Source organism: Cibotium barometz, chromosome 5, assembly GCF_041138505.1.
Source record: "Cibotium barometz isolate CiBa-2024 chromosome 5, ASM4113850v1, whole genome shotgun sequence".
Taxonomy (NCBI): Eukaryota; Viridiplantae; Streptophyta; class Polypodiopsida; order Cyatheales; family Cibotiaceae; genus Cibotium; species Cibotium barometz.
The window spans coordinates 23,218,787-23,230,662 of record NC_141050.1 but is presented as its reverse complement, the minus strand read 5'-3'; the positions used below and the strand labels follow the sequence as shown (position 1 = coordinate 23,230,662).

General features: G+C 47.9%; 1 protein-coding gene across 4 annotated transcripts in view; it reads right to left on the bottom strand.

The window, feature by feature from the left end:
• Positions 1 to 874: 874 nt before the first annotated feature.
• LOC147638226 (uridine/cytidine kinase UKL1, chloroplastic-like) overlaps positions 875 to 11,876 on the bottom strand; it is a 42,228-nt gene continuing 31,226 nt past the window's right edge. For all 4 annotated transcript variants that reach the window (XM_086798128.1, XM_086798124.1, XM_086798127.1 and 1 more), the window contains exons 7-15: positions 8,517 to 8,596; positions 7,984 to 8,178; positions 7,786 to 7,869; positions 7,150 to 7,210; positions 6,849 to 6,909; positions 2,045 to 2,138; positions 1,504 to 1,576; positions 1,309 to 1,391; positions 875 to 1,228 (exon numbers count right to left, since the gene is read on the bottom strand). In XM_086798128.1, coding sequence (XP_086654254.1) covers positions 1,013 to 1,228; positions 1,309 to 1,391; positions 1,504 to 1,576; positions 2,045 to 2,138; positions 6,849 to 6,909; positions 7,150 to 7,210; positions 7,786 to 7,869; positions 7,984 to 8,178; positions 8,517 to 8,596 — 947 coding nt within the window. In that variant the 3' untranslated portion in view covers positions 875 to 1,012. The remainder of the gene's footprint in view (positions 1,229 to 1,308; positions 1,392 to 1,503; positions 1,577 to 2,044; positions 2,139 to 6,848; positions 6,910 to 7,149; positions 7,211 to 7,785; positions 7,870 to 7,983; positions 8,179 to 8,516; positions 8,597 to 11,876) is intronic.

Sequence of the window (11,876 nt, the reverse complement as noted above, 5' to 3'; positions counted from 1 at the left end):
TTGAAATTTGAATCTAGAAAGTCATGATTTTCCATCCCTTGCCTACTAAGAGGGGTCTACAGAGAGGCATATTGCCTTAAAATTTGTGACACGCACTGCTAATAATTACATGTAAGAATCAAGGGATAGAAGACTAAGGCTGTACTTGGCGCTCCACCTTTGTCACTAGTGTGAAAATGCATCACAACCGGTATCTTAAAGAACAAGACTTAGAACACCATGAATGTGGAATGAGGTAAGACGGTCTTTAAACTTCTTTTGGAAACGCCTGATTGGCATACCGAGCATGAGACAATACAAATAAATCAAACCTGCATCTAATATCATCATGATAATTAATACATGGTTTAACAAGTGTTAAGAATGAACAAAAAAACAAGAAAACTGCAATAAGCTGTAAATATGCATGATTCACATATTGACACCAGTTGTTATCTGTGTCACCATGTAAGATGGGCACTTATTTTTACAAGCATGTATAAATGGTAGAACATTGAGAGTCTTTATAACGGATTGTAAAATAGTTACATATACCAAGTGTCATAGGCTTCCATAAAAAAATGCATCAAAAATACCAGAAGTGTGTGTGTGTGTGTGTGTGTGTGTGTGTTGTGTGGATCATCATCAAAAAGCCCATCTTTATTACCCATCTCGTCTCTGAAAGACCATGGAAAGTGTGCTTCAAAACCATTCACATTGAGACAACGAAAGAGACATGACATTGGAACTTTCAAAGCTGCTCAATATACCAAGTACAGGACATGCAAGGGGCAAAAACAATGCAGAATTACTAGGCCCCACACAGAAAAGGACCAGAGGCAGATCCAAATACTTGATCTAATGCAACGATGAGGTGCCCGTGATGATGAACAGGTGAGAACAGATATGAAGGCTTTATTGCTAAATTTCATTCAATAAATGAAATCTATTACAACATGGAATTTTTTAGGAAATTGTCATGGGCTTAGCAACATAGTACACAATGCCCATATTGATATGGAAATTTCCATCTTTAACTTGTTAGGCTCCTGTTTCCAGACCTGGAAACTTGAAAAGGGTTATCATAGAGCACATCAGGTCCATCATCATCCGTCCCAAAGTACCTGTCACCAAACTCTCCCATGCCAGGAACTACACGGTACTCCTCATTCAAGGCGGCGTCAATCTCAGATGTAACAATTTTCAACAGAGGAAAGTGCTTGCAAACCACATGGATGCCTTCTGGCGCCTGCACCATATCACCACATAAGAATAGCAAAAATAGATTTTGTTTACAGACGAACCCTTCAAAACTTGAGGGAAACTTACAGAGATAAGGTTTAGAAAAATGATGTGAGCCTCAGGCACCCCCTTCTGGACTAACAGTTCGATCGCTTGAACAGCTGAATTCCCTAATGTGAAAAAAATATATTCCAGTAAGTTCAATCTGATGTAAGCAGGTACGTGCACGCCCACCTGTAGCGAGTGTGCGTGCATCTGTGGGTGCATGCAAAAGTACCAAACCTGTTGCCAGAACAGGGTCCAACAGCAACACGTGGCGATCCGCAATATCCCGTGGCAGTTTCTCATAGATCAACTGCAGTAAGTAAAATACGTAGCAAAAAACACAGGATCACCCATGGTATTAATGTGTACATTAATGTGGTAATTTAAACTAATGTGTACTATTACTGCCCTAGTGCGTTTCCATATGCGACAGGAAAGCACACCCATGCAAACATTGTTACATGAATGTATTTACAGGATTATAGAATTCCTCCAAGGATGGGGTACATAATAGGGAATCTGGAGGGCTCTACCAGTGGGTGAGGTTTTTCGATCAGAGGAGAAATGCCCACCACCTTCAGACCTAGAAATGCCTAGGGCCTCTTGCATATCTCCTCTGATTAGCCACTTCACCCACTGGAATACCTCTCTAGATTCCATAATGTACCCATCCTTAAAGAATCCAATAAACACACGTGATGTAACACATGTCACAAGACTAACCTTACCTTTTCTCTGGAAAAAAAAACAAGCAGACTCTCAACAACAGTGTCCTCACCTGCTTGCCATTATCTCCATCACGATGGATCAGAATTTTTCCTATTTTGATCCCCTTGCAACAAGCCCGCAAAGCATTCTCCATGCTTTCACCGCTGTCATAATGGAAAAATTTTGATCTCAAACTTCAGCACGTTTTTTGTTAAAGACAGTCTGAACTTTTCAAACGAGAAGCAAGAAACAGAAAAAAGAGGAAGGATGCTCCTCTCCTCTGGCTGGCCGCTTTAAGAGGATGAGGCTCTCTCATACAATGGGGGGAGGGGGGAACAACCACATACATAGTCCATAGTGCCAAGTGGACTCACCACCACTGTCAGTGAGAAAGCGACCGTGACGCCAAAATCCTCAGGAAGGCATCACGGCGCTTCTGCATACGGTAGGAGCCACCTTGAAGTTTCCCCAACTGTCCACGGAGGGTATGAATGATATCAAGCCAGATAATCCAGATGGACTCCGTTAGTGGGGTGAGGGTGCCCTCAATGGCCTCACTACATCGAGCTCTCCAAATGTGCCATGCAACGATATTTCTGCAAATCTCCCATCTCAGGCTAGAACCTGGAGTTCAATGATCAGTGGCTGGAGCTGGGACTAGCATTGCAAAAATACAGAGATGAGAGACATGCAGGGCAAGTCTCCCACCCTCCTCATATGCCATGGTGGCAACCTCAGTCTCAGTGGGAGAAATTGTGCCCCAAGTGACTATGTGGGAGGGGGCCCGGTCCATAGTGAAAATGCGAAAAATCCATTGCCAAACTTGCTAAGCCTTCCAGCAATCCCAAAGGCAATGATGTTGTGACTCCTAGAGATAGCCACACCTCGAACAGACTCTTGGCCTACCTCCTATGGCCAGCCAAGTGCGAACGGCCAGGCTCCAATGTGCTAGCTGCCACACAAAGAGTGATCTTTTGGAGCCGAAAACTCTCCCACAGCCTCTTCCAAAAATCTGAGAGAAACTGAGGAGGGAGGCCTTGAGACTACCAGTGCCCTGCTGCTGTTGGAGTGCCCTTGATCTGAATCCTGTGGCCCAGCCATGCGGTGTAAGGAAAGAAGGGAAGCCTCCTCACTATCATAGGAATCATGCCAAGTCCACTCCCCTAGGTCCCACCGGAATCATGTGAGGGCAACCCTCCCAAATCCACAAACACTAGAATCTCTCTCTGGCCACCTTGGCCAGTGGAGGATGTGTGTCACTCATGTACATGGAAACCAATCACCCTCACCCTTGCAAGGTGCATCCACTGAAATCCTCCAAAGGGGGCTCTGCTCTCTCGAATCTGCCATAGAGAAGGTAAGTAAGGGGGAGCTCTCATCAGCGCCATGGACAGCCAAAGGTATGTCATGCCTCGTGAACACTCCCAACCACTGCACAGGAGAAGGGGCGGGGGAGGGGGGTGTTGGGAGGGCAGCCACTCTGCGGGAATGGAAGAGTCAATGTCAAGGGTAAGTCTGTCCCTACCTTGTATCCCACTGAGGCTCCTCTCTTGGGCCTCCGAGGACAGTTGTTTGAAAATAAGCCAATCTCTCAGTGACCAAGCGGAACCCATACTCAAAGCTCCACATGACATGTCCCCAACATGTGACCACTGGGCAAATGGACCAAGGGGGTGAGGCGCTCCTTGGATGCAATTGAGGTGGACTGCTAAAGGGGCTTGAGGTGATCCCGAGCGCGCAAGAGGCTGGCTGCAAATCTGTCCTCAAATGCAGGGCTAAACCCACGAGCTTGCATCTCCGTGAAGATCCATCTCGTCTGGGAACAAGAACCTCCAGTGCGGGCAGAGATCCAAGCTAGGAGGAAGCCCTTCCAAGGGCTTGCCATCCGGAAGAAGACCACGAACTAGCAACTTGCCCAAAAGGGCATGGCTTTAACTAGAGGGATAGATGATGCCCAAGCCCCCCCGTGTCATGGCTGAATGATCACTCTCCAGGTCACGGCAAGCCTCCCATCGCTACCAGCCCAAAGAAAGTTGCGAGTCAACCGTTGAACCTGAAAACTGCAAGCCTGGGAGAAGGCCCAGCAAGAGGAAATGTACCACATGGTGGCGAGAAGAACATGGTTCGCCACCACCACCCAGCCAACTAAGGAAAGCCCGGCTGAACTCTAGTATAGCAACTTCTTTTGAATGCTTAAAAGAAGAGGGACCAGCTGCTGCTCCGGGGAGATATCGATACCAACCTGGTATCCAAGATAACGAATTGGAGTGCAACTCGGGATCCACTGAAAAGCCTCGACTGGACTCCAAGTTGGGGCTGGCAATGAGCCAACCCTAAATCCACACAATTTGTGCCAGTTGACCTGCTTCGTATGCACAGCAGAAGCTCTCTATGGCCTCAACAAACCTCTGGACATTCCCTTCATCTTTGGATAGCTAACTCTGAATCAAGCAACTCCGCCCTATCTCCTGAGCGGAGAGAAAACTGCTCATGGCCTCAGCAACAAACAAAATAAGATAAGCTGCAAGTGGACAGCCCTACCGGAAGCAAAAATCTATCGCGTCTGGCTCCCTAAATGAGAAGCTCGCTATGTGAAGCCAAATAGAGCCCGGAAACACCTCGAACCCACTCCTCAGGAAATCCCACCCGGCACATCGTCCCCTCCAAAAGGGCCCATTCTACCCTGTCATAGGCTTTCTCAAAATCCAGAAGGAGAACAAAAAGATCCTGCTCCCTCAACCTAAACCTTGCCCTCCATGTGAAGCCACTCTATCCGGGATCTGGAATATGCATACTCTAGGCTCCATCTATCACAATAAAGGTATCTATAGGAGGGAGGGAGAGGTACTGCCATTGAAACATGAAGAAATACAAAGAGGAGTACCTCCAAATTGGAAGACACCAGCTCCCCTCCCGGGTCCTTGTGGTGGCAAGAGCCACTGGTGGTTTTGGAGCTACGAGGTCAAGCCTGTCGGAGGCTCTGCTTGGTCAAAGGGCCTCGTGGGAATCTGGATGCCTGGAGCGGGATCATGACGAGGCAATGGTCTCCAAAAAGGGGGGGCCGGCGGCGAGTTCCTCAAAGGCATCCCCCCTCCCCCCAAATCATTGCCCTCCATGTGAAACCACTCTATCCGGGCTCTGGAATATGCATACTCTAGGCTCCATCTATCACAATAAAGGTATCTATAGGAGGGAGGGAGAGGTACTGCCATTGAAACATGAAGAAATACAAAGAGGAGTACCTCCAAATTGGAAGACACCAGCTCCCCTCCCGGGTCCTTGTGGCAAGAGCCACCGGTGGTTTTGGAGCTACGAGGTCAAGCCCGTCGGAGGCTCTGCTTTGTCAGAGGGCCTCGTGGGAATCTGGATGCCTGGAGCGGGATCATGACGAGGCAACGGCCTCTAGAAAGGGGGGGCCGACGGCGAGTTCCTCAAAGGCATCCCCCCTCCAGAAAGGGGGGGGGGGGGGGGGGGGGGGGGGGGGGGGCACTACTTGAGACGCCATCCTGGACTAATAGCAGGGACAAGCTCTAGCAAGGTGTCCCCTCTGCCGGCAAATGAATCATTGGCCAAGGAGGCCAGAGTACTCAACTCTCTACGAAATAGAAGCTCCTGGAGGCAAGGAAGCGATATGACATGAGGAATTGACTCCGGAGAGGCTATGCAGATACGAAGAGATGGAATCCCGATTGTCCGAGCTAGAACCGAAGCGGCAGTGGGAGAGGATTCCGTCACTCTTCCGATAACAACACCACACCAGGAGGAGGGGAAGGTATTCCTTCCTGAGACCAGGAAGGCAAACCGCCACAGGAAAGCCTGAGACGTCAACTAGAGGGTTGGACACTGGGTCGAAGGCATCTTGCCACCTCGCAAAGAAGGCTCGGGCCATACGCAATGCGACAGGGCTCATCTACATGACTCTGTCCGATGTTGCAGGTGAATCAAACTCGACCTAGTAGTATCCACGCCCCACAGGATGAATATCAGTGATCTTTCCAGGCTCGCCAATAGGGGTTGGCTGCAAAAGATCCTTGAGTTGTCCACGTGCCAGGCAGCTACCCTTGCAAATCAAGGTGGAGGCCTCCAAGGAGGCGAGTGTTGAAGCAAGGATCTGGAGGTCTACTTCTGAGAAGGAAAGGCAAAGTTCGACAGCCTTGGTCGGGGATGCACAGAGCAGCTGCCATGGAGTCCTCTTAGAGGTGCGAAAACCAGAAGATGCCCACACACACACACACACACACACACACACACACACACACACACACACACACACCAAAGAGAAAAAACAACTCGAAAGCTGAAACACCCGAGGAGGGAGAGGATAGGGCTAGGGCAACAAAAAGGCTCTGGTGGGTCGCCAGGGGGGTGGAGCGGAGGGGGCAAGAAGGTGAGGAAAGAAAGGCAGAAGAGGGGCTGGCAGAAAGGAAGGGGGGCAAAACAGAACAGAGGGCAGCAGACCGGAAGGAGAGGGAAGGCGGGAACTCAACAGGACGGAGGCGGTGGCGCGGGCAGAAGTCGGGCGAAGGAAGAGGTGGGCTGAAGTGCAGAGCAGGAAGGCTAAGGCGGGGGCTCAGCAAGCGGAAGAGGAGAAGGCAGAGGACGGGAACTGGGGGAAAAACCAGTCAGAGAGAGGGAGCTGGGCGAGGGCGAGGGCGAGGGCGGAGAGAGGGAGCAGGGCAAGGCAAAGGCAACAAATGCGCTAATGGGGGAAGCTCCAGCCTCTGTTGATATACAATTTTCATTAAGAAAAAAGATAGATGTACCAATATCCTGTTCCTAAAAGCTGGTCAAAACTCCATAACCATAGAGATAAACAATACAAGCAGAAGAATAAAACAAGTCACTTCAATAAATATCAGTCACGTATATCATACCTCCGTATGATTGACACACCACAGAGTTGTTTGCAGAAGTCTACTCCAGTATAGACTGACCCTGAAAATTTTATAGAGGGAGGCAGCAGAATTGCACAAAAGAACGTTCAGGATACGTTATAGGAAGGGTTCTACACGAATGTGCCTTTTAGAAACAGATTAGCTTTATGAACATGATGAATTTCACAGACTTGTCAGTCTCGACCAATATCTACAAGGCCTACATGTTTATGTCCAACATAAGGGAAAAGGTCCACCCCAAACAAATTCAGAGATTCACAACACAAAGCTCAAAGCTCACCAGTAGGAGTGATGACCTGCTTTTCAGTAAAGGGAAGATGCCCAAGGCCATGCTCCACAACCTGAACAAAAAACAACATGCATCCACTTGCATTGTAAGTATGATGTGATTCATCCAGACAGAAGAGAGACAACAAATACTGATTTGTATGAACATAAGTGTGAATACAAGCTGTGCCAATCATAATTAAGATTGGAAACGGAATCTGAGGGGGGGACAAAACGGGCAACACCAAGGAAACACCTAAAACGGCAGAGGGGAAGCGAGCGAAACAAGCCAGGTCAGAACTGCCAATTTGGCTGAAGGGATATGAATGAAATGGCTGAAACACATTTCGGGCCCAGCTACCCCCAGAAATGGAAACCTAACTAAAGTGCCAACATGCCATCCATGTCAAAAACAAAACCTTTTAGGTCTATTGAGTTTGTTGCTTTTGAGACCGCATAACAATCACACTCATGAGCCCCCTGATAACAAGAATTTTCATCACTTTAAAGTTAATGATGTAAGTATTTTAATTCTCTTAAAATCCACTGACCTAATTACAGTATTTAAAGAGGTTTCATTTGACCCAAGCCCACTGATTAACCATACAGAATACAACTTATTGGCCTAGAAAATGGGTGAAAAAAATACCAATCGTATGAGCATATCAGCATAGAACACAAAGTCGTGTTTTGTTGTCTCTTGATCTCGAATTAAAGTGTGCATTCCTCTAATCTGATCATAAATCCAAACATTTTTCATGCTTAGCATCTTAATTAAACGCTTTTCAGATCATATGCAAATAAGACTATCCTCAAAAATGCAAAAGTGAGCTTGAGTAGAAGATGCCTGAAAGGTGGATTGGATAACATAAACATTTGAATAGATTTTACAAAGATCATGTTGCCCTAGCTTTGTCCGTATATGTTGCACTATTAGATCAATTGCAACATGATTATCTCCCCCGCGAGGGACGATGAAATCCGCATATTTCTTGGTGGGAAGCACAAAATCATCAAAAGCAGGCTTTACAAATTTCGCATACTGCATCAAGGTCAAAAAAAACAATCAAATCATTTGTCAAATCATCAACAGGTATGCAGGTATGTACAAACCTACATGCATACATCCATATGTAAAACAACTCCATGTTTTCTTTTTCGTTGCTGTCAGTTTGATATTAGGTATTTACACGTCCAGGTTAGAACTCATGCCCCCTTCTGGGCAGTGCTGTAGCCACTTGAACAAGCGACTGCTGACACAACTCCATGCTTTCAAACTACATTTTCCACTATTGACAATGAAGACACAACACAAATACATTTTATGAGAGAGAGAGAGAGAGAGAGAGAGAGAGAGATGGCTTCGGGCCCCATATTCACCTGTTCAAGGACATTGTTGACATCCCTCCCCCTTTCCACCGTATCGCGCCTTATTCTTCTTGCCAGTCTGACATCTGCATCTGCACCGAACACATGTTTTTGCTGGCTCAAGTAAAATAAAAAAATTGGTAACATGCAGATTAATGAAATGATTTTAATTCACTGGCTAAACAGTACTTTGGATACTCTTTCCATAAATGTCGGCCGTCGACATCTTGTAGCATACTTTAACACTACGAAGCTCACCTGGCCAGAAACACAAGCTGAGAAACGGGAATGGTGTTCATGAGAAACGGGAATCGTGGTCATCAAGGCAACGGGCACAGTACCAGGGAAACGGCAAGGGGATATGCAATGTGGTTGCATCTCAAGAATACATGATGAAGATAAAGTTATTCCAGATAGGATGAATGGCCTTGAAGCCGGATGAATATATATATATATATATATACCTAGAAGGATAGGATAAAGTTATTCCAGAACGATGAATGGCCTTGAAGCCGGATGAATGTCCAATCCCCATTTGTGACCACGTTTCCCCCTTTCCAAACCTATCCACTCAACCCCATCCCCTTCCCCAACCCCCATGTGTTGGGTTTGTGAAAAGGCATTTCGCCTTTCACATTGTAATGAGTGCACATGCTTGGAACCCTCACTGAGTAAAAACAACTTACTTCCAATGACCACAATAGAATCTGGGCCTCCTGGCCAGGGTTCCCATCTGGAAACACTGCCAAGCATGACGTATAGAATGCCCCAAGTCCACCCTACCACAGCAATAGGCCTTGGTTCCCATCTGGAAACACTGCCAAGCATGAAGTATAGATTGCCCCAAGTCCACCCTACTACACCAATAGGCCTTGGTCTGTTCAGCAAGATATACCCTACGCCGAGCTACTCTTGGCACCAATCTGGGTCTCCTGGCCAGGGTTCCCATCTGGAAACACTGCCCAGCATGAGGTATAGATTGCCCAAGTCCACCCTACCACAGAAATAGGCCTTGGTCTGTATCACCAAGATATACCCTATGCCGAGCTACTCTTGGCACTAAGGATCCACACTACATCTCTGCCAGTATTTTGTACAAGCTTTGAGGCACCTCACCGGGTTGCCACATTTCCAACTACAACTTTCAAAAGGTGAACAAATACAATGATAAAAATGATGAATACCTCTCAAGGGGAAAGTGGGGCTAGGTTAACAGGATCTCTCCCACGAGTCAAGTCACAAGGTGTTTCTCCACTAGGGAAACACCTTGGTTCTCTTCCTACATAACCGGGCACACTCTACCGGTTGCACTCCATAGGTCTGTCTCCACTTGGCCGCCATAATCTATGGAGGAGAGCCGGGCTCAAGCCGATAGTCGTGCCGATTTACAAAGGTCTTCAATGTGCCAGTTAATAGAATGAAGTAAAATATCTGTGCTTATGCACCACCCAGGGGCAAATCTGCCAATCAGGACAACAAGGGGAAAAGCTATGCCAAGAGATGCTTGTGAACAGCTGAGAGGAGTCTGCACAGCAGCATGCAGGACGGGACAAGGCAGCAAAAGGATCTGCACAGAAGCAGGGAGAAGCAGGGTGTGATGGTTGAGGAACAGTGTGGAGCCATCAAAGAGGTTGGGTGGCAGCTCAGGGGGGGGCGCAAACCGGTAGAACATGATGAAATCTGGTTCACTGCAAGGCGGAGCAGCCGGCCAGAGATCAGCCGCACCTAGCAGAGTTGAGCTGCAGGAGACCATCCAGGCAATGCTGAGGCTCAGAGGCAGCTTGTTACGTCACAACAAGCCTAGGATTCGGGCGAGGGGCATATGCTAACTCAAGATAAGGTTTACGGTTGACCCAAGATTAGGGCTAAGGCTGAGCTGGGGTGTCGAGACCTAGAGGGTTCACACGTGGGCTAAGGGCGCTAGCAAGATGAGGTCTAGATTGGCTAAGAGCTTAAAATTAATAGACTAGGGCTGATAATGGCTAAAAGCTTATAAATAAAGCAGGAAAGCTAATAAATAAAGCAAGTTATTACTATATGGGTGACCTTGGGGTCACTTATACGTCAAGTAGTCACGTGGTGGCCTGGGGCTACCAAGGAAGCGTGCAAGATCTCGTGGCCATGGAGTTGCTGGCCCAATGGGGTCATCGGACCAAGCAAGCTCACGATAATTCGATCTCAGGCTTGGGGGTGGTTCAAGGCACCGAACCTCCAGATGGGTGGTGAGTTGCTACCCACAATACATCGAGGTCCTCGATGCATATGACGATGTCGGGTCTCTGAAACCTCATTAGGGTTTCGGTTCTAGCTGCAAGGTTAAGGTAGGTACTAGGTGGTTTGGAACGCTAGGTTGGGGCCATCGGTACCAAGCAGGCTCACAGTAATTAGACATCAAGCTCGGGGGTGGTTCGAGGCACTAAACCTGCAGTTGGGTGGTGAGTTTCTAGCCACAATCCATCGCGGTCATGCGATGCGTATGACGATCTCGGGTCTATGAAACCACGTTAGGGTTCCAATTCTAGATCAGATAATCATTTGGCGTGGTTTGTGGAGACCTAACATTGGTATCAGAGCCTATATCTCACCCGAGGCACAGAGGATGTACAAGATATTACCCTCATGCGATTTGTTTTGGCAAGAAAGCCATGGTTTCTCCGCATGGATGTGTGGGGAAGCAAGAAAGGGAGAAATCCCTCGTGCAGATGCACAAGAAACAGAGAGAAGCAGAAAAAGCACGAGATGTGTGGGCTGGTCAGCAGAAAAAGCACCGGATGTGCAGGCTGGACAGCAGGTTGTTGAGACCATTTCGCTCGTCGGCAATTGCGGTTTCTGGTCATACAAGCCAAAGGGCGATGGTACAGCGCTTGGGCAAGTTGTGTGCGGTCTCGTGGCAGCCCTGAAGCATGGCGCCCAAGGCTGGTCCTAACTGTAGAGGGCGGCCAGAACTGGGGCAGCCAGCCAAGACTTATGGGCGGCCAAGAGTGGAGCATGTGGGTGACCAGTAGAGGGGTCGCCAGCAGGGCATACAGCTAGCCAAAAGGGGGTCCGGTCAAGGCACCTAAACTAGGCCCATGCAGGGTGGCAGATGGCCTGTGCAAAGACCAGGTATGACAGCGTCCAAAACGTAGATATGGTGACCGAGAGATACATAGGTTAGGCAACCTTGATAAAACACGACGACACACAAACCTTGCTTTTTCCTGCCTCCGTGATTAGGCTTCCTCTAATACGAACTGTGAGACTCCTCCCAAGGATCACCTAATACACAGGCATAAATAAGATTAGGGAAACCAAATAAAAGCACCACCCAACCGTAGGTTCGTGTCCACAAACCTCCCCCGACCCAAGGGCTAAGGTTCCACCCCCACGAGT